Raw genomic sequence first — 19,517 nt, forward strand, 5'->3', positions numbered from 1 at the left:
TGGTACCCCACACGTTACATGTTTGACATTAGAGAAGCTTCTATTAAAGAAAACCCTTTGAGTTCTATTATATAGATAGCTCTGAATCCACAATATGGCAGAGGTTGAAAAGTCATAACACACAAGTTTTTTCAACAACAGCTTATGGTCAATAATACCAAAGGCTGCACTGAAATCTAACAGTACAGCTCCCACAATCTTCTTATTATCAATTTCTTTCAACCAATCATCAGTCATTTGTGTCAGTGCAGTCCATGTTGACTGCCCTTCTATATAAATATGCTGAATGTCTGCTGTTAATTTGTTTACAGAGAAATAACATTGTGTTTGATCAAACACCATTTTTCCCAACAGTTTATTAAGAGCTGGCAGCAAGCATATAGGTCTGCTGGTAGAGCCAGTAAAGGCCACTTTACCACTCTTGTGTAGTGGAATTACTTTGGCATCCCTCCAGGCCTGAGGACAAAGACTTTCCTCTAGGCTCAGATTAAAGATATGACAGATAGGAGTGGCTATAGAGTCAGCTACCATCCTCATTATTGATCGATAACAATCATTTTTCCACCACTCCCACACTAACTTTACAAAATTCAAACTTGCAATGCTTTTCTTTCATTATTTGTTTTTTTATGCGTGAATACGATAGCTCACTTTTCGTTGTTGGTATTTCCTGCCTAAGTTTGCCCACTTTGTCAATGAAGTAATCATAAAAAATTTGTCAACATCAAATTGTTTTGTGATGAATAAGCCATCTGATTCAATGAAAGATGGAGTTGAATTTGTCTTTATACCCATAATTTCATTTAAAGTACTCCAAAATTGTTTTTCACCATTCTTTATGTCATTGATCTTGGCTTCTTAATACAGTTATTCTTCTTTTTGTTGAGTTTAGTCACATTATTTTTACATTTACAGTAAGTCAGCCCGTCAGATGTGCAGCCAGACTTACTAGCCACTCCTTTTGCCCCATCTCTTTCAACCATTCAGTTTTTAAATTCCTCATCAATCCATGGAGAATTAACAGTTCTAACAATAAGTTTCTTAACAGGTGCATGTTTATAAATAATTGGAAGTTTTAACATCATCCACATAAGTCACAGCAAAATCTTATACACTGTTTTAGGCCCAGCTTTTGGAACTTTGGCTTTCCTGGATATATCCACTATATTGTGATCGCTGCATCCTATGGGTACGGATACAGCTTTAGAACAAAGTTCTACAGTATTATTAAAAATGTGATCGATACATGTGGATGATCTTGTTCCTGTAGTGTTTGTAAACACCCTGGTAGGTTGATTAATAACCTGAACCAGATTACAGGCACTGGTTACAGTGAGAAGCTTCCTCTTGAATGGACAGCTTGATGAAAACCAGTCAATATTCAGGGCCCCAAGAAAGTAGACTTCTCTGTTTACATCACATACACTATCAAGCATTTCACACATATTATTTAGACACTGACTGTTAGCACTTGGTGGCCTATAGCAACACTGCAAAAGAAAAAGCTTTAGATGTGCAAGGTGAACCTGCAACCACAACACTTCAATAACACTTGACATAAGATCTTCTCTAAGCATGACTGAATATATATACAGCAACACCTCCGCCATAAGCATTTCTGTCTCTTCTATAGATGTTATATCCTTGTATTGCTACTGCTGTGTCATCAAATTAATTAGCTAAGAGTCACAGAAATGGCTAATTATATGAATGTTATCTGATGTTAGCAAGTTATTGATTTCATGAACCTTATTTCTAAGGCTATATATATTAATATGGGCTATTTTCTTCCCTTTCCCGGGTAGCTTATCAGAGATGGACATAATATGGCAAGAGAAAATATACATTCAGCATTCCATTAATCAATTGGTGTGCGTGTGTGCTGCGGGGTTGCAGCTACGAACACATTGGCTTGGCTCTCTCATCCCTTCCAGGCTTCTGGGAGGGAGGGTGGACAATGAGCCTGTCATAGCGGATGTAAGTAATGTCCCCAAGCGCTCATGCAGCTTTCATGGCTGGGATCAGTTCTTTCCTCTTCTGGCACACAGCTTCAGGATAGTCCTCATTGAGGAAGATATATGTTCCTCTCAAGTTCTTGGCTCACCTACCTTGTCCTTGAACCTCAGGAACTTGACCACTATCGGCCTGGGCCTGTCACCTGGGCCGGTGGTGGGTTTTCCAGTCCTGTGGGCACGCTCCACCTCAATCTTCCTGTGGTCCATTTTACATTTCTCAGGGATCATTTCCCTCACTTTGTCCTCAGACTTCGTTCCAGGTATCATGTAGAGATTCTGGAATTCTGTCCAAAACCATGTTGTTCCGCCTTGATTGTCCCTCGAGATAATCTGATTTCTCTGTCATTGTTATCATGGATTCACACACAGAACTGATGTCCTCTCTCAATGACTTGCAGATTGACGTCATCTTGCCGTTTCCCTGTTTCAACTCATCGAGCTGACCCTGGGAGAACTGCAAACTGTTCTTCAGGTCCTGGACCTCTCTGGTCAGGTCGTCCATTGTTTTATTTGTTGAATCCACCAGTATTTGGACAAAACACTTGTTTTTGTAACAACTTCTTGTAGAACTATTTTTGTTTGTTTTAAAGATCCTTCACGTGTGATAGAGAGACAACACTGTCCTCAACGGTACTCCCACCGGCTTTGGTCTTTGTCATGGTAGCTAGCAACGTAGGTTAGGCTGTTTCTCCTCACAGTTCCAGACAGGGCAGGTCACAGGGAATATTGAAAACGACAAACAGCAGGGATCTAGACAGCCACAAACCAGAGACAATCCGCGATCCCAGCCACAATGGCTTCCATGTCGCGGGCTGCGTTCAAGCCCTCAAGAAAACCCCACTAGCTTGATGGGCAGCTAGCTAGCAGCTAGTCTAACTGCTACGCCAAATAGCTCCCGAGACCCGGCTTTGGTCGGCAGGATCACTGGACAGAGACTAGAAGTCCAGGCAAATGATGCCAACTGCGTCGCGGGATCCAAACTAAAAAGTTAGCTAGCTACTAAAAAACGTTCCAATACACTTTCAAAACAACACCCTTTTCAAAACAACAAAACCGAGCTCTCCCTCATTCCGCGTTGAACAGGAAGTGACGATGGGCCGGGTACCATCGTGCACTGCTATGGGCACTGGTCAAAAGTAGTGCACTATATAGGGAATAGGATGCCATTTGGGAGGCAGACCTGGGCTCGCTCAGCTGCTGCCATGGCCAGTTTCAGTGCTAGGGGGTCAATGGAGAAGGGAGGGAACGAAGGAGAGAAGATGAGCATTCGGTTGAGAGAGAGAATTGCCTAGCGGTGCCTGAGCAGAAGTGAGGATGTGCTGTTCCTATATTTAGACTTTTTAAGACACAAGTGAGTTAAATGAGCAAGACAGAACACCCTGGACCCTCTAAACCGGCCAGGGGATGTGTGGGTGTGGGTGTGTGCGTGCGTGCGTGCGCATATTTACACACACACACACACACACACTCGGAAACAGCTTCTAGAGAGGCTCAGTGCTGTTTCAGTCTGCCTGCTGTCATCTACCTCTTCACCTGCCTCTCCTGTTAGGGCTCTGCACTGAACACGCTCGCTGGATTAAAGGATATTTCAAGTGTTCACCTCTTATACTGAACCAGCAGGGCCAGGCCACTTCACTGCCTGTGATGGCCCAAGATAGCATCCCTTTCTCAGGGGAAGGGATGATGTGTTGATCCCCTGTCTGGGTCTGTGGTGGGATTCCTATTCAGGGGATTAGGGTTTGCAATGTTTCTCATGGTGGACTTTGTCGATCCGGACCTCCTACAGAGCTGTGGCCAGAAACGCTTTCTTTACATTGAGGGCCACAAGAAAATCTGGGTCTAATGTGATGGCCCTTAAAATAGGACATGCCACTGCTTGTGATGGCTTAGCACGCATGCCTTTCTTAGGGATGAGGTTGAGCTATCGGTCATCTGTCAGTGTCTGAGGTTTCCCGTTCAGGCAGGTAGCCTAGTGACGGCAGGTAGCCTAATGGTTAAGAGCATTGGGCCAGTAACCGAAAGGTTGCTGGTACAAATCCCTAAGCCGACTGTGAAAAAATCTTAAGCAAGGCACTTAACCGCAATTGCTCCTGGAAGCCACTCTGGATAAGAGTGTCTGCTAAATGACTCCATAATTATTCCAATTTTTTTAAATGTTTAATGTAGTGGAGATGCAGAGAGAGCTCACACTGCTTCATAATCAGTGGTTAGTGATGGACTCCCCTCTTGTCTGTGTCTTTCGAATATACATGCATGCACACACACACACACAAAGTAGAGAGCGAGGGAGGGTGGGATTATAGCAGATGGGAGGATAATATTATTATTCTTTTTTAAATTGAATAATAGCATTTACAATTCTCATCACTTAACTTTATTAATATGAATAGCTGCTGCTCCCAGGCTCAGACCTAACCTCTGATATGTATATTTAGAGCCAAACAATATTACATAAGGATTTATATAAATCAGACAATTTGCATATTCTCTTTTGTTAGTGAAATGCATAGTCTAATGCTGACCATTTTCACCTTTTCTGTTGTGCCGCGCTTATAGCTGTCTGGTTATGATTCAAATCACAGTAAAAGGATGTCTGGACTCATTTGTTTTTGTGTCTGGAAATGGAATTTATTTTATTGAATTACATTTCCACCCAATGGCAAATAAATGTGGGTGTCTGTGTAACATTTCTTGTAAGATTTTCCCACACAAAAATAGTAAACTTTTTTTATAGCTTTTCAACAGACAGGGGGAAAGAAACATGTTTCGACACATAACTTAAATCTTCCATGACGATTTGACACATCCTGTGATTGAAATGGTCAGATCCCACAAACACCGTTCAAACATTCCACAGCAAACTCATTAAAATGTCCTCCTCAAACTCCAAAACCCCGACACTAAACATAGAACACAGAACTGCTTTATTTCACCACCATTTTCGTTCGTTAAATAGAGGGATGTTCTGTAAGGTCTTCAGAGCGGAGATTCTATTTGATCTTTGATGTTAAAGAAACACTGTTTTTACCCACCCCCACTCCTCGCCCCCCCCCCCCCCCCCCCCCCTCTCCCTGCACCACACCCTTGACAGAAAGCACACTGATTCATTAGAAGCCTCAGAAAGTCAATTATGGTAATAGTTCCTTTTGCCAGGGGAAGTGGGAGCTTGGCAGAACCACAGAGGGGCTTCTTTTCTGCACTTCACGTACATATTTTATTTAAATCGCATTTATATGTGCAAATTGATCGGAGAAGAGAGAGCGAGATAGGCGAGGAAGGGGGAGGGATGCCTGCCGGGTCTCATAGATTAGACGTAACATTGTAAACGAAAATGTTACGTTAGGTATGGTTATATAGGACAGAAGGTTACTTAAGGCAAAAACGAAAGGAGGGTGGTTGGTCAGGGTGGATGGATGGATGGGTGGGCGTTTAATGCGAGCGTCTAGCAAACCAAAGGTTGCCTGTTTGAATCTCATCATGGACAACTTTAGCATTTTAGCTATTTTGCAACCACTTACTACGTTTTAGCTATTTTGCAACTACTTTGCGTGTTAGCCAACCATTCCCCTAACCTTAACCCTTTAACCTAACTCCTAACCCTAAATGTAACCCTTAACCCTAACCATAACCATAACCTTAACCCCTAGCCCCTAACCTGGCTAACGTTAGCCAATTAGCCACCTAGCTAATGTCAGTAACAACAAATTGGAATTTGTAACATATCATACGTATTGCAAATCCATAACATATGTATGAATTGCAACATGTAACATCATACCAATTGTAATTCATAACATACAGTATAATACGAAATGAATGAAGGACATCCACAAATGAATACATACCATACCAAACGTACCGTATCATACTAATTTGAGTGTCCCGGATTTTCGTTTACTATATTACGTTTAGGTTGGGGAACCTTTCCCTCCCAAGCTCCAAGGCAAGGGGGTGAGGAGGGAGTAATGCAGGGAAATTCTGCACCAAGAAACCAAAAGACGAAGAGACACTCCAAAGGAATCACGCTCCCTTATTCATGTGAGGAGGAAACGTGGAATTTCTTAACCTTATTATGGAATATGGATTTGCACAAAACTGCTGTACTACAGCAGTGGGCTGCCAACTGAAACCTCCTCACCTTATCCACTTCACTTTCCCAAATTCTCACTTTTGATTCTTCCTCATATCGGATAAACACACACGATGTTATGTTCCATAGATCACAACACTTCCCTCTCCGAAAATACTCCTCCTCACAAAAACGGTTAGTGTACGGACTTAATTTAGGAGGGTTAGGCTAGTGTACTGACTTAGTTTGAAGAGGTTAATATACTGACTTAATTTGACTTAATTTGACAGGGTTACTGGACTGACTTAATTTTGGAGGGTTAGTGTAGTGGATAGCTTGACGTTTAAGTAGCCTGTAAGGGAGGAGGAGAGAAGGAGCAGATGCCGGACCTGACCTATAGATTCTCACCTGTCTGTTTCACTACCTGTCTTGAGTGACAGGCGCAGGGAGAGGAGGGCTGCTCTGCTGCACGTTGAGCCCACTGATGCAGAACGTAAATATGCATGAGCGTGGATCTGATAGCACTGGCCTTCTAGTCCAAAGTCACCACACGGCAACGTGACAAATGAGGTCTCAACCTCCCGTTTAATCAACAATTACACGTTCACATTTCACTAACGAGGTGAAATTGCCTCACGTCGTAGCCGCCTGGATACCACTCGATTCCGCTGTAGACAAGATTGATGTCATTTTGTGTGGCCTAACTCTACCACCTAACTAAAACACCCCACGGGACAATTCCTGTTGTTCAATATACCTCTGTGTCACTTTAGGCCACATTTTCTTCGTTTCTGAGTTCTCACAGAAGCCATTAGTATTTTTCCCCTGGTTCTCTTCCGTTGCTAGTTTATTTATTTATTTCCCGTTTGACCGTGCGGCGGCAGTGAGGAGCAAGCAGCCAGAGATAAAAAAAAACAGCTGGGCCTTTTAATTTGGGTGCTCTGCTCTCGCTCTCTTTTGGCAGCCATTACCGTTACATGGATGACCCCGGGCGTGAATTAAGGAAGCCGGCCACATTTGGCAGGAGAGGAGCATAGATAATAAATACACAGAGAACAGAGGGAGGGATGAGAGCCTACAAACCCAACGTCCTTCAGGGGCACTCAGGATCCTCCATTAGCAGCGTGCCCATTTCTCCCGTCTCTATATGTACCTGGTTCGTCTCGGGTTGGCATAGAGAGACACACTCACTCCTGCCTGGCACACACAAACACACTTTCTATCTCTTTCTCTCCCACACACTCTTTTACTTTCATCAGGGCAGTGAGGGGTAACATACACTACCGTTCAAAAGTTTGGGGTCACTTAGAAATATTTTTGTTCATTTAAAATAACTTCAAATTGATCGGAAATACAGTGTAGACATTGTTAATGTTGTAAATTACTATTGTAGCTGGAAACGGCTGATTTTTAATGGAATATCTACATAGGCGTACAGAGGCCCATTATCAGCAACCATCACTCCTGTGTTCCAATGGCATGCTGTGTTAGCTAATCCAAGTTTATAATTTTAAAAGGATAATTGATCATTAGAAAACCCTTTTGCAATTATGTTAGCACAGCTGAAAACTGTTGTCCCTGATTAAAGAAGCAATAAAACTGGCCTTCTTTAGACTAGTTGAGTATCTGGAGCATCAGCATTTGTGGGTTTGATTACAGCCTCAAAATGGCCAGAAACAAAGACCTTTCTTCTGAAACTTGTCAGGCTATTCTTGTTCTGAGAAATGAAGGCTATTCCATGCGAGAAATTGCCAAGAAACTAAAGATCTCGTACAACGCTGTGTACTACTCCCTTCACAGAACAGCCAAAATGGCTCTAATCAGAATAGAAAGAGGAGTGGGAGGCCCCGATGCACAACTGAGCAAGAGGACAAGTACATTAGAGTGTCTAGTTTGAGAAACAGACACCTCACGAGGCCTCAACTGGCAGCTTCATTAAATAGTACCTGAAAAACACCAGTCTCAATGTCAACAGTGAAAGTGAAGAGGCGACTCCAGGATGCTGGCCTTTAAGCAGAGTTGTGAAGAAAAAGCCATGTCTCAGACTGGCCAATGAGAAGAAAAGATTAAGATGGGCAAAAGAACACAGACACTGGACAGAGGAACTCTGCCTAGAAGGCCAGCATCCCAGAGTCGCCTCTTCACTGTTGGCGTTGAGACTGGTGTTTTGCAAGTACTATTTAATGAAGCTGCCAGTTGAGGGTAATGGGCCTCTGTACGCTTATGTAGATATTCCATAACAAATCTTCAGTTTCCAGCTACAATAGTTATTTACAACATTAACAATGTCTACACTGTATTTCTGATCAATTTGATGTTATTTTAATGGAGAAAAAATGTACTTTTCTTTCAAAAACAAGGACATTTCTAAGTGACCGCAAACTTTTGAACGGTAGTGTATATAGATTTACAAAACAGATTTATGCACATTACTCTGTGTGTGTGTGTGTGTGTGTGTGTGTGTGTGTGTGTGTGTGTGTGTGTGTGTGTGTGTGTGTGTGTGTGTGTGTGTGTGTGTGTGTGTGCATCATTATGTGAACAGTAAGTAAGAAGGGTTTGGTGTGAAATTAAATAGGGCGGGCGGAGGTTTGGGAGAGATTAAAAACAAAGTTGGCAGAGATTCACGCAATCCGATGCAACAGTGGCGCAAGGCGAGCGCTTTTCTCATGTTTTGTAAATCAGAACACACTCCAGCATAAATGACTGCTTACGTAACACACAGACCACAGCGGCCTGGTCTGAACAAGCAGCTAGCGCCCTTTAAACACATACCAGCTACAGATCCACACCAACCCATGAGAAAAAGGATTTGGCATCCAATCACAAACACACATTCATGCACACAACACATACACATACACACACATGCACGTAGAGACACACACACACCCTCAATACACAGTCAATACACACAGAAACATACACAACACACACACACAAACAATACACTCCAATGACATTGGATCATCGGATTAACAAGGCACTTATTCCCATAAAAGTGCTGGAGAGGGGCTGTGAATGGGACTGTTGACTGCTTGACTTGACTCCGTGACATAACACCAGGGGTTGGCTGTGTCTCAGATGGCACCCTATTCCCTATCTAGTGCACTACTTTTGATCAGAGCACTATGGGTTTCCCTATTGCACTATGTAGGGGAAAAGAGTGCCATTTGAGATGCAGTCCGGAGAACAAGACAGAAGCCAGCTCTCTCTCCCTGACGTCGTCTGTTCACAAAGGGAAAGTGTTTCCCACGAAACGCGCAGCGTCGGCCGAAAGCGATAAACTGCAGTTATCTCGCTGCCACAGTAACACAAAGGCATCAAATTAAACACTGCGTTTTCTTAATGGATTCCTTGACGTCGTGCCAAAGTTTGACTCGGCCGCGATTAGAAGTTTTCCCCCGGTTCCTTTGTGCTTTTTTTTTGTCCGTCCTCTTTCCTCTGTGCCATGTTTAATTTCACCTGTGACTGGCTCTCTCTCTCCCTTATCTCTCTCTCTCTCTCCCTCTTTCTTCTCCTCCTCTCCAGGATATTGAGGACCCAGTCTCTGGAATGGTACTATAACAACTTGAAGAGCCGCTTCAAGAGGTTCGGCAGTGCCAAGGTTCTGAAGACGCTCTACAGGAATCACATAGTGGAGAGAGGAGGCAACTCAGATCTACCAGGTACAGGAAATGTCTCTCTCTTTTGTCTCTTCCATGTACGGAACGGTGTGTGCATCCCAAATGGCACCCTTTTCCCTATATAGTGCAGTACTTTTGACCAGGGCCCTGGAAGTGCACTAAATAGGGAATCGAGTGTAATTTGGGACGCAGGCAGTGTCATTCCTCTAATGTTGTGTTTTCGACGTGACCGCTCTCTTCTGTACGTCCACTTCTCAATGACTGCCTGACATTCTCTGTTGGCTATGACGTCTCATTAATGGATCTCAGTTAGTAACTCAACTACAGGGGGCAAAAGGTCTTGCGTTGAATGTACACTCGCACACATAAAGAACCACTCACTCAGTCCCACACGTCACGTGGACATTTGTGTGGAGAGAAACTGAACCATTGGCTAACAGACATACACGCCCGCGCTTTCTCTTTTACACACACTGTCACACACACACACACGTGATCTCTCTTTCGCACACTCACACACAGAATTTATTTCAGGACAGGGCTGTGTGTGAGTCACTAATGTTCCCAGACCAGAGAGCAGCAGGAAGCAGGAGAGAGACAACCAAATTCATGGTATAGGTAAGCTACTGTCACTGACTCACTGAACCAACTGATATCATGACATTGGTCACGTTTCAGGCCGACTACATTGTAGCCGTTTGCATTGCGTCAATCAATGTTTGTGTGCCACGCCATCGACCGCACAGTTGGGCATATTATGGGGTTAGCTCATGTTAAACACCTATCCAGGCGTAGTGAGATCTGGAAGGCAATGTCCAAGCACATCAAAAACAGTCGTGAAGAGGACACGACAAACCTACCCCCTCAGGAGACTGAAAAGTTTTGGCATGGGTCCTCAGATCCTCAAAAGGTTTCACAGCTGCACCATCGAGAGCATCTTGACGGGTTGCATCAGTTCCTGGTATGGCAACTGCTTGGGTAGAGGGTAGTGCGGACGGCCCAGTACATCACTGCGGCCAAGCTTCCTGCCATCCAGGACCTCTATACCAGGTGGTGTCAGAGGAAGGCCCTAAAAATTGTCAAAGACTCCAGCCACCCTAGTCATAGACTGTTCTCTCTGCTACCGCATGGCAAGCGGTACCGGAGCGCCAAGTCTAGGTCCAAGAGGCTTCTGAACACTTTCTACCCCCAAGCCGTAAGATTCCTGAACAGCTAATACAGCTAATCCTGAACAACTATTTGCACCCCCCCCCCCCCCCACGTTGCTGCTACTCTCTGTTATTATCTATGCATAGCCACTTTAATAACCCCAGTGGTTAGAGCATTGGGCCACTAACCGAAAGATTGTTGGATCGAATCCCAGACCTGAGAAGGTAAAAAAAATCTGTTGTTCTGCCCCTGAACAAGGCAGTTAACCCACTGTTCCCCGGTAGCCCGTCATTGTAAGTAAGAATTTGTTCTTAACTGACATGCCTCGTTAAATAAAGGTGAAATAAAAAATGACCTCAATTACCTTGACACCGGTGTCCCCGCACATTGACACATTGAGTACCCCCTTTATATAGACCCGTTATTGTTATTTACTGCTGCTACTTAATTATTTCTTATTCTTATCTCTTACTTTTTTTTGGTATTTTCTTAAAACTGCATTGTTGGTTAAGGGCTTGTAAGTAAGCATTTCACTGTAAGGTCTACACCTGTTGTATTCGGCGCATGTGACAAATACAATTTGATCTGCATTGTAGTCAGTCCGGAATGCAGCCATTTTGTTTGTTTGACCTCACACCCCACTGGACCACAATTCGTTGAGTCAACATTGTTTCCACATCATTTCACCATACCTTGTCGAAATGATCACATTCCATCAGCGTTGCATCACTGAATTAATGTTTCTTGACAACTCATATATCAATCATGACTGGATGTTGATCTGATGTCTTTGCCCGGTGGGATGGTCATGGATGTTAGAGTAACAATTGGGCAACGTTATCTCGTGGTTGTGTGAACGTTATAAAGTTATTCTACATTAAACATTTATTGTGCCACACTACCCCATGAAGGCTTGTCTTGCTTGTGCTGTAAAACATTATCATGCATGCGGCTCGGTAATGGTTATCGTGCTGTTGTGGGAATGTTATCGTAGCATTGTCCTGTTTGTGTAAACCTAGATAGCATTAAGTAGAGTGTCTTCTTTTTACTGTGTGATGCTAGCTCTGTCTGACCTTTACCCTCAGGCCACACTGAGGCTAGAGAGCACAGGCCTCTAGGACATGCACACACGCACAAACGAATGAACTCACACACACGTGCGCACACGTCCCTAGAACTCTGCAGCAATCTTCTTGTAGGTCACACGTGTACATATTTCACTTTCACTGCATACGACAGACATGGAAGATACAAATAACAAATACCTCACATTTATGTTCCAGCCATGTTGGAGTGAAGGTCACATTATTCTCAAGGGGAAGTGATGGAGTTAAAGGGATAGTTTGTCCAAATTTTTAAATGACATGTTGGCTAAAATTCCCAGTAAGCAGCCTAGGCCCCCATCTTGGTGGTGTAGAGAAATATTAGCATTTTTATTTCTATGAATTTGTCCATGAAGCTGAGAGAATTTTTTTGCAGTTTTAAAGCTAATTTCCTGCAGTTCTATGCATTTTGCCATGGCTAATGCTTAGTTCTTTTGCTCAAACAATATCAAAACAAATACACTTGAGGCGTCACTACAGACCCTGGTTCGATCCCAGGCTGTGTTACAGCTGGCTGTGACCGGGAGACCCATGAGGCGGTGTACAATTAGCCCAGCGTCATCCGGGTTAGGGGAGGGTTGTGTTTGGCAGGGTTGTGTTTCGGAGGACGCATGGCTCTCGACCTTCACCTCTCCCGAGTCTGTAGGGGAGTTGCAGCGATGGGACAAGACTGTAACTACCCATTGGATATCATGAAATTGGGGAGAAAAAGGGGTAAAAGTACAAAGAAATAGTAATGTTTTTGGAATGGAAAATTCTCCCTGACTACCGAGCTTTTATTTTGGTGATTGTTAGTTCTCAAATATATGATTATTCCATGATCTTTTCTACATACTTTATAGCTGGTTTTAGTCATTTAAGTTTACACTGAAAGCGTTTTTCCATCTCGATTTTTTTTTAAAATAAAATATATATATACAGTACCATTCAAAAGTTTGGGGTCACATTTTTTGTCCATTAAAATAACATCAAATTCCAAATCAAATCAAAGTGTATTTGTCACGTGCGCTGAATACAACAGGTGTAGACCTTACAGTGAAATGCTTACTTACAGGCTCTAACCAACAGTGCAATTTCTAAAAAAAATTAATTAAAATTTAAAAAAGGTATTAGGTGAACAATAGGTATGTAAAGAAATAAAAACAACAGTAAAAAGACAGTGAAAAATACCAGTAGCGAGGCTATATAGAGGCAACGGTTAGTCGGGCTGATTGAGGTAGTATGTACATGCACACATGGTTAAAGTGACAATGCATATATATATTTTTATTTTTATTTATTACCTTTATTTAGCTAGGCAAGTCAGTTAAGAACAAATTCTTATATTCAATGATGGCCTTGGAACAGTGGGTTAACTGCCTTGTTCAGGAGCAAAATGAAAGATTTTTACCTTGTCAGCTCAGGGATTCGATCTTGCAACCTTTTGGTTACAAGTCCAAAGCTCTAACCACTAGGCTACCTGCCACTACTGCCTGTCTCTGAATAACAGAGAGTAGCAGTAGCGTAAAAGAGGGGTTGGCGGGTGGTGGGTTGCGGGACACAATGCAGATAGCCCAGTTAGCCAATTTGCGGGAGCACTGGTTGGTCAGGCTAATTGAGGTAGTATGTACATGAATGTATAGTTAAAGTGACTATGCATATGTGATAAACAGAGAGTAGCAGCAGCGTAAAAAGAGGGGTTGGGGGGGGGCCACACAATGCAAATAGTCCGGGGAGCCATTTGATTACCTGTTCAGGAGTCTTATGGCTTGCGGGTAAAAACTGTTGAGAAGCCTTTTTGTCCTAGACTTGGCACTCCGGTACCGCTTGCCATGCGGTAGTAGAGAGAACAGTCTATGACTGGGGTGGCTGGGGTCTTTCACAATTTTTAGGGCCATCCTCTGACACCGCCTGGTGTAGAGGTCTTGGATGGCAGGCAGCTTAGCCTAAGCTGATCAGAAATACAGTGTAGACATTGTTAATATTGTAAATTACTATTGTAGCTGGAATATGGAATATCTACATAGGCCCATTATCAGCAACCATCACTCCTGTGTTCCAATGTCACATTATGTTAGCTAATCCAAGTTTATCATTTTAAAAGGCTAATTGATCATTAGAAAACCCTTTTGCAATTATGTTAGCACAGCTTAAAACTGTTGTCCTGATTAAAGAAGCAATAATACTGGCCTTCTTTAGACTAGTTGAGTATCTGGAGCATCAGCATTTTGTGGGTTCGATTACAGGCTCAAAATGGCCAGAAACAAAGATCTTTCTTCTGAAACTAGTCAGTCTATTCCAGTTCTGAGAAATGAAGGCTATTCCATGCGAGAAATTGCCAAGAAACTGAAGATCTCGTACAACGCTGTGTACTACTCCCTTCACAGAATAGCACAAACTGGCCCTAACCAGAATAGAAAAAGGAGTGGGAGGCCCCGGTGCACAACTGAGCAAGAGGACAAGTACATTAGAGTGTCTAGTTTGAGAAACAGGCGCCTCACAAGTCCTCAACTGGCAGCTTCATTAAATTGTGCCCGCAAAACACCAGTCTTCACGTCAACAGTGAAGAGGCGACTCCAGGATGCTGGCATTCAAGCAGAGTTGCAAAGAAAATGCCATATCTCAGACTGGCCAATGAGAAGAAACAATTAGGATAGGCAAAAGAACACAGACACTGGACCCTCTGTCTAACTCCGGCTAGAAGGTCAGTATCCCGGAGTCGCCTCTTCACTGTTGACATTGAAACTGGTGTTTTGCTTAACACTTTTTTGGTTACTATATGATTCCAATATGTGGGTTTTTTTCGTAGTTTTGATGTCTTCGCTGTTATTCCACAATGTAGAAAATAGTAAAAATACTGAAAATACCTCGAATGAGTAGGTGTGCATTTTTGGGGGACAAAAATTCAAAAATAATGTTAGTATTAGCAGATATTTTTGTCCCCAAAAAATGTCAACATCTTGTTCTGCTTTCAGGCTAAGGAAACCAATACGCCATTTTCTAATTTGTGTGAACAATCCTTTTAAAATGGCAATGGAGGTAAACCCTAACCTTTATTCACATGTGACTTTCAAGTGGGCTGAAAGTGATCTGTTAGTTTCAAATCATATCTGCTCTTTCTTAAAGAAGTTAGATTTTTCCTCTAGTTTCTCAAAAACTCTTCAACTCAAACCAACATCTACAGTCAGATAGATTTCACAAATCGAGTTACATTATATAGTTCATTATGTCAATAAAATGTACCAACCATGAAATAACAGAGCAACGTTGTGTTTGTTTTATAAAGGGAATTATTTCTATAGGCTACATTACTTGAAGGATTCCTTTACATTTTGTATTCAATGTGGGCTCCAAAAAAATATTTCTGAGTAGACGTTGAGGGCTGCGTCCCAAATGGCTCCCTATTCCCTTTATGTTGCACTATTTCCCCAATGGACTCCAGGGTTAGGGTCAATTCCATTTTAATTACAGTCAATTCAGAAAATAAACCAAGGGCCTCTTGAGTGGTGCAGCGGTCCAAGGCACTGCATCACAGTGTTGCAGCATTACTACAGCCTGGGGTTCGATCCCAGCCGTGACCGGCCGGCCGTGACCTGGAGTCCCATAGGGCGGCGCACAATTGGCCCAATGTCGTCCGGGTTAGGAGAGGGTTTGGCCGGGGGTGCTTTACTTTACTTAAGAAGCGCAGCTCGGCGGGTCATGTTTCGGAGGATGCATTACTCGACCTTTGCCTCTCCCGAGCCCGTTGGGGAGTTGCAGCGATGAGAGAAGATCGTAATTGGATTGTAATTACAACAACAATTGAAATGGAATTGATCCTAACCCTGATGGACTCTGGTCAAAGATAGAGCACTATATAGGGAATAGGGTGCCATTTGGGACACTCACCAAGCTTTCAGAAGAATACAAAATGTCTTTATCCAGTATTTCTACAGCCCCATGGCCTTGACCCGTTATGGGTACTTATTGACAATCTCTTCCCTTTAAATCTGGTATAGGAGAAGGCGGAGGGGGGAGCACAGAATGGCGAGGACATTCTCATGGACAAACGCACGCACGCACTCACACACATACACAAACACACTCACACATATGCACACACACAAGGAAAATAAAGCCGTAACTCATGCATACTTTGTTTAGAAGAGAACTCATGTTAACATCCCTTGTCTCAAACACACATGCGCACACACACACACACACACACACACACACACACACACACACACCCCACTTCTCGCCGTTTGTCCGTCATTCCATCAGCCAGCTAGTCAGTCAGTACGGTTTGATGCAGTAGTGTGTGTTTCTAACTCTGAAGCTGTATAATCTGCTCAGCTCATCTGAAATGGGAGCCCAGCGGCAGCTAGCAGCTAATCCTATTACCTCCTTGTGTGATGTAAGAGTGGCAGTAAGAGGAGAGTAGGAGAGGGAAGGGCAGGAGAGGAGAGGGGATCACAGAGGGACAGCTGGAAAGACAGATTGGGACAGGAGGGCCTTTTTGGACTGTATGGGGACACACATACAGTGGAGCTGATTGGACCAATAGCCAGCCAGCAGTCACTTGGACACACAGACAAAGAGTGGAGTTGATTGGCACAACAGCCACCACCAGTTAGGTGGACACACAGACAGACAGTGGAGCTGATAGGACCAACTGCCACCAGTCAGGTGGACACAAAGACAGACATTGGAGCTGATTGGAACAACAGCCACCACCAGTCAGGTGAACACACCATCACCAGTCAACACAACAGCACTGGAGCTGTGAAACTCCCAATGCTTCAAACAGTGATATAACTGCTGCCATGACTAGTTTCTGTTCCGGTAGACTGGCTAAGAAAATACAGTGGCCCTATTCCTGCCATAACTACCATTATTGGTACTACGGCTAACAGTAGGCCTAATGGCCATGGCGGATACTTTTAACAATATGGTTCAATCAACTCATCCCTTGAAAGGAGCAATCTGGGATTAGTATATCCATTTTTGAAATGGTACATATAGCCATTAATTCTTGAAGAACTTATAAAAGCTTATAAAAGCCTCATTCCTCCGCTGTTGTTCTTTGAATCGCAGATTGCCCCTTTAACCCAGTGTGCTATACAACAGTAATACTCCCTAACTCCACACACTCTAACAAATCAGGCTGATGGGGGGGGAGAACAATGGCATCTGGATGATGAGTGGTTGAGGGCAGATAAAACTGTTCCCACAGCAGGAACTAATCACTCAGAGGACAAAGTGGCCATTGCAACGGAGGGGATTAGTAGCCAGCAAGACCAGCAGCGGCACCACCACCCCACCCGGACCGAGCAGCATCGCCACTCTTCTCTCCCCCATTATGCTTGCTGAGCAGCAGCCTTAACACTAGCTGTCTGCTAATATTACACAAGGATTACCCCCTCCAACGTCAGGGATTGGGACCATCTAGATTGTGTCCAGTGGCTGGCCAGTGGTGGATGAAGAGGGTGTTTGTGTGTGTGTGTGTGTGTGTGTGTAATGGGGGGGGGGGGTGTAAGAAAGAGAGAGCGTGTATGTGTTTGGGGGGGTTATGTGACGTCAAAGACATTGATCTGTCAGTAACCATCCATCTCTCTCTCACACACACACACACACACACACACACACACACACACACACACACACACACACACACACACATAGTATATGGCAGAGGCGTTGTCGGTGTCAGAAGAGATTTAACAGTTTGAGAACAGAACAGAAATCCACAATGCCCCTTTCGTCTCAACCCCTAATGGCTGCTGTAACGTCTCATGAGCTGCAGTGCCCCTGGTGGCCAGTATGTTACACTACAGCATGCAGCAGATGGAGGAGTCAGGTGTAATCCCAGTCTGTGCATCTTTCTCTCTCGCTCTCTCGCTCTCTCTCTCTCTCTCTCTCTGAAAGCCATCTGTACTGCCCTTCCTCCTGCTGCTGGAGGAACTTCAGCTTTGAGTGCTCTTTACTGACAGGACACACGCCCTCTTTCTCTCGCTCACTCGCACACACATACACACACAGACCGGTGCTGTCGTCTGCAGGGTTGTCATGGTGATATCGAGTGATTCCTCTGCCGAGCCTTGAGTAGGGAAAAGGTAAGACCGTGGTCAGTGAAAGGAAATGAAACAGGAACAGGGAGGAACACAAAGGAGATGGTTATCTCTCTATAATCATTTGACATGAGTAGGGCCCTGTGTTTTGGTTAATCATGACACATGACCTGGATTTTAACCTTCATTTTAAGCCTTTTCCAGAAATGAGAATTGGACCACAAGTGAAAGCAATTGTCTGAGGATGGTGCTGGACCATCTGCCGTAGAAAGAAAAGGTGACAGTTTAAATGAAGGTTAAAATCCAGGTCATCTGACATGATTAACCAAAACACAGGGCCCTAGACATGAGATGACATGAGCTTTCTGATTTGAGGAGGACATGCCCAGTAGAGGCGGGGAGGGGGAGGGGCTCTGCCCAGTGTGAAGGCTCGGAGGGGCTAAATGATTGACAGGAGAGGGTCATAACAATGGCAATGCATGCCGTGGTGGATTGTCAAGTAGCATGTCATCAATCATGTGTTTTGTCATCAAATCCCCGAATACAGCAGGTTCACCTTGCAGTGAAATGCTTACTTACAAGCCCTTAACCAACAATGCAGTTTTAAGAAAAATAAGTGTTAAAGTATTTACTAAATAAACTGAAGCAAACAATAAATAAATAAAAATGAAGAAAAAAAATGAAAATAGAAAAGTAACAAATAATTAAAGAGCAACAATAAAATAACAGTAACAAGGAGCACAGGGGGTACTGGTACAGAGTCAGTGTGCGGGAGCACAGGTTAGTCGAGGTCATGTGTACATTTGTGGGTTTCCCCTGACTGTCTGCCTGGACGGTGAGGCGTCGGGAAGTGGACATGTTGATGCTGTGAGAGATGACAGACAGGCTCCCCTGCAACAATGACACTGTTACTCAGGGAGCTAATAGTTCTCACATCCTCTGCAAAGCACACACGCACTCATCAGCCCTGCATGCATACATAATACTAAATACATGACTACAGGCTTGATTTGTGCTGGGTGATATACTGTTTGTTGTTTGTTGGCTGTCTCCTTTAAGTCAAATGTGCAGGCAGGCAGCCAAACACACACACACACACACACACACCCTGCATCTCAAACAGAGGAGAGAGAGAGGTCTTGGAGTGGTCGAGACGCAGTCGGCGACTTAAACCATGCCCTGTGGTTGAGTTGTGAGATCACAATTCTCACTTATTATCATAAGGATAAAACAAGCCATCAAATGGACAAACAAATTCCATAGATCAGTGGTGGGGTGGTCGAAAGATGACAGGAAGAGGAGGAACAGGAGAGGAAGAGGAAGGTAGGGAGGACACAGGACGGTGATGTGGATACAGATGACATCGTTGGGAGTTTTTGTCTTGATCAAAGAAGAAGTGAAAGACCATTCCCACTGACCACTCCCCTCCAAGCCAGGAGGGGACTAAAACAGCTAAAACACAAGACAACCTGTCCTGACCCGACCAAGCAGAGTCCCACTACAGGCTGACAGACAGACCCAACACAAGC

The 19,517-nt window shown here is 43.8% G+C and overlaps 1 protein-coding gene across 2 annotated transcripts in view; it reads left to right on the top strand.

The window, feature by feature from the left end:
- Positions 1-19,517, top strand: part of myripb (myosin VIIA and Rab interacting protein b) — a 180,605-nt gene that overhangs the window by 129,504 nt on the left and 31,584 nt on the right. For both annotated transcript variants that reach the window (XM_014180725.3, XM_082970664.1), the window contains one exon: positions 9,613-9,749. In XM_014180725.3, coding sequence (XP_014036200.1) covers positions 9,613-9,749 — 137 coding nt within the window. The remainder of the gene's footprint in view (positions 1-9,612; positions 9,750-19,517) is intronic.

The sequence above is a fragment of the Salmo salar genome, chromosome 29 (assembly GCF_965601325.2).
Source record: "Salmo salar chromosome 29, fSalSal1, whole genome shotgun sequence".
Lineage (NCBI taxonomy): Eukaryota > Metazoa > Chordata > Actinopteri > Salmoniformes > Salmonidae > Salmo > Salmo salar.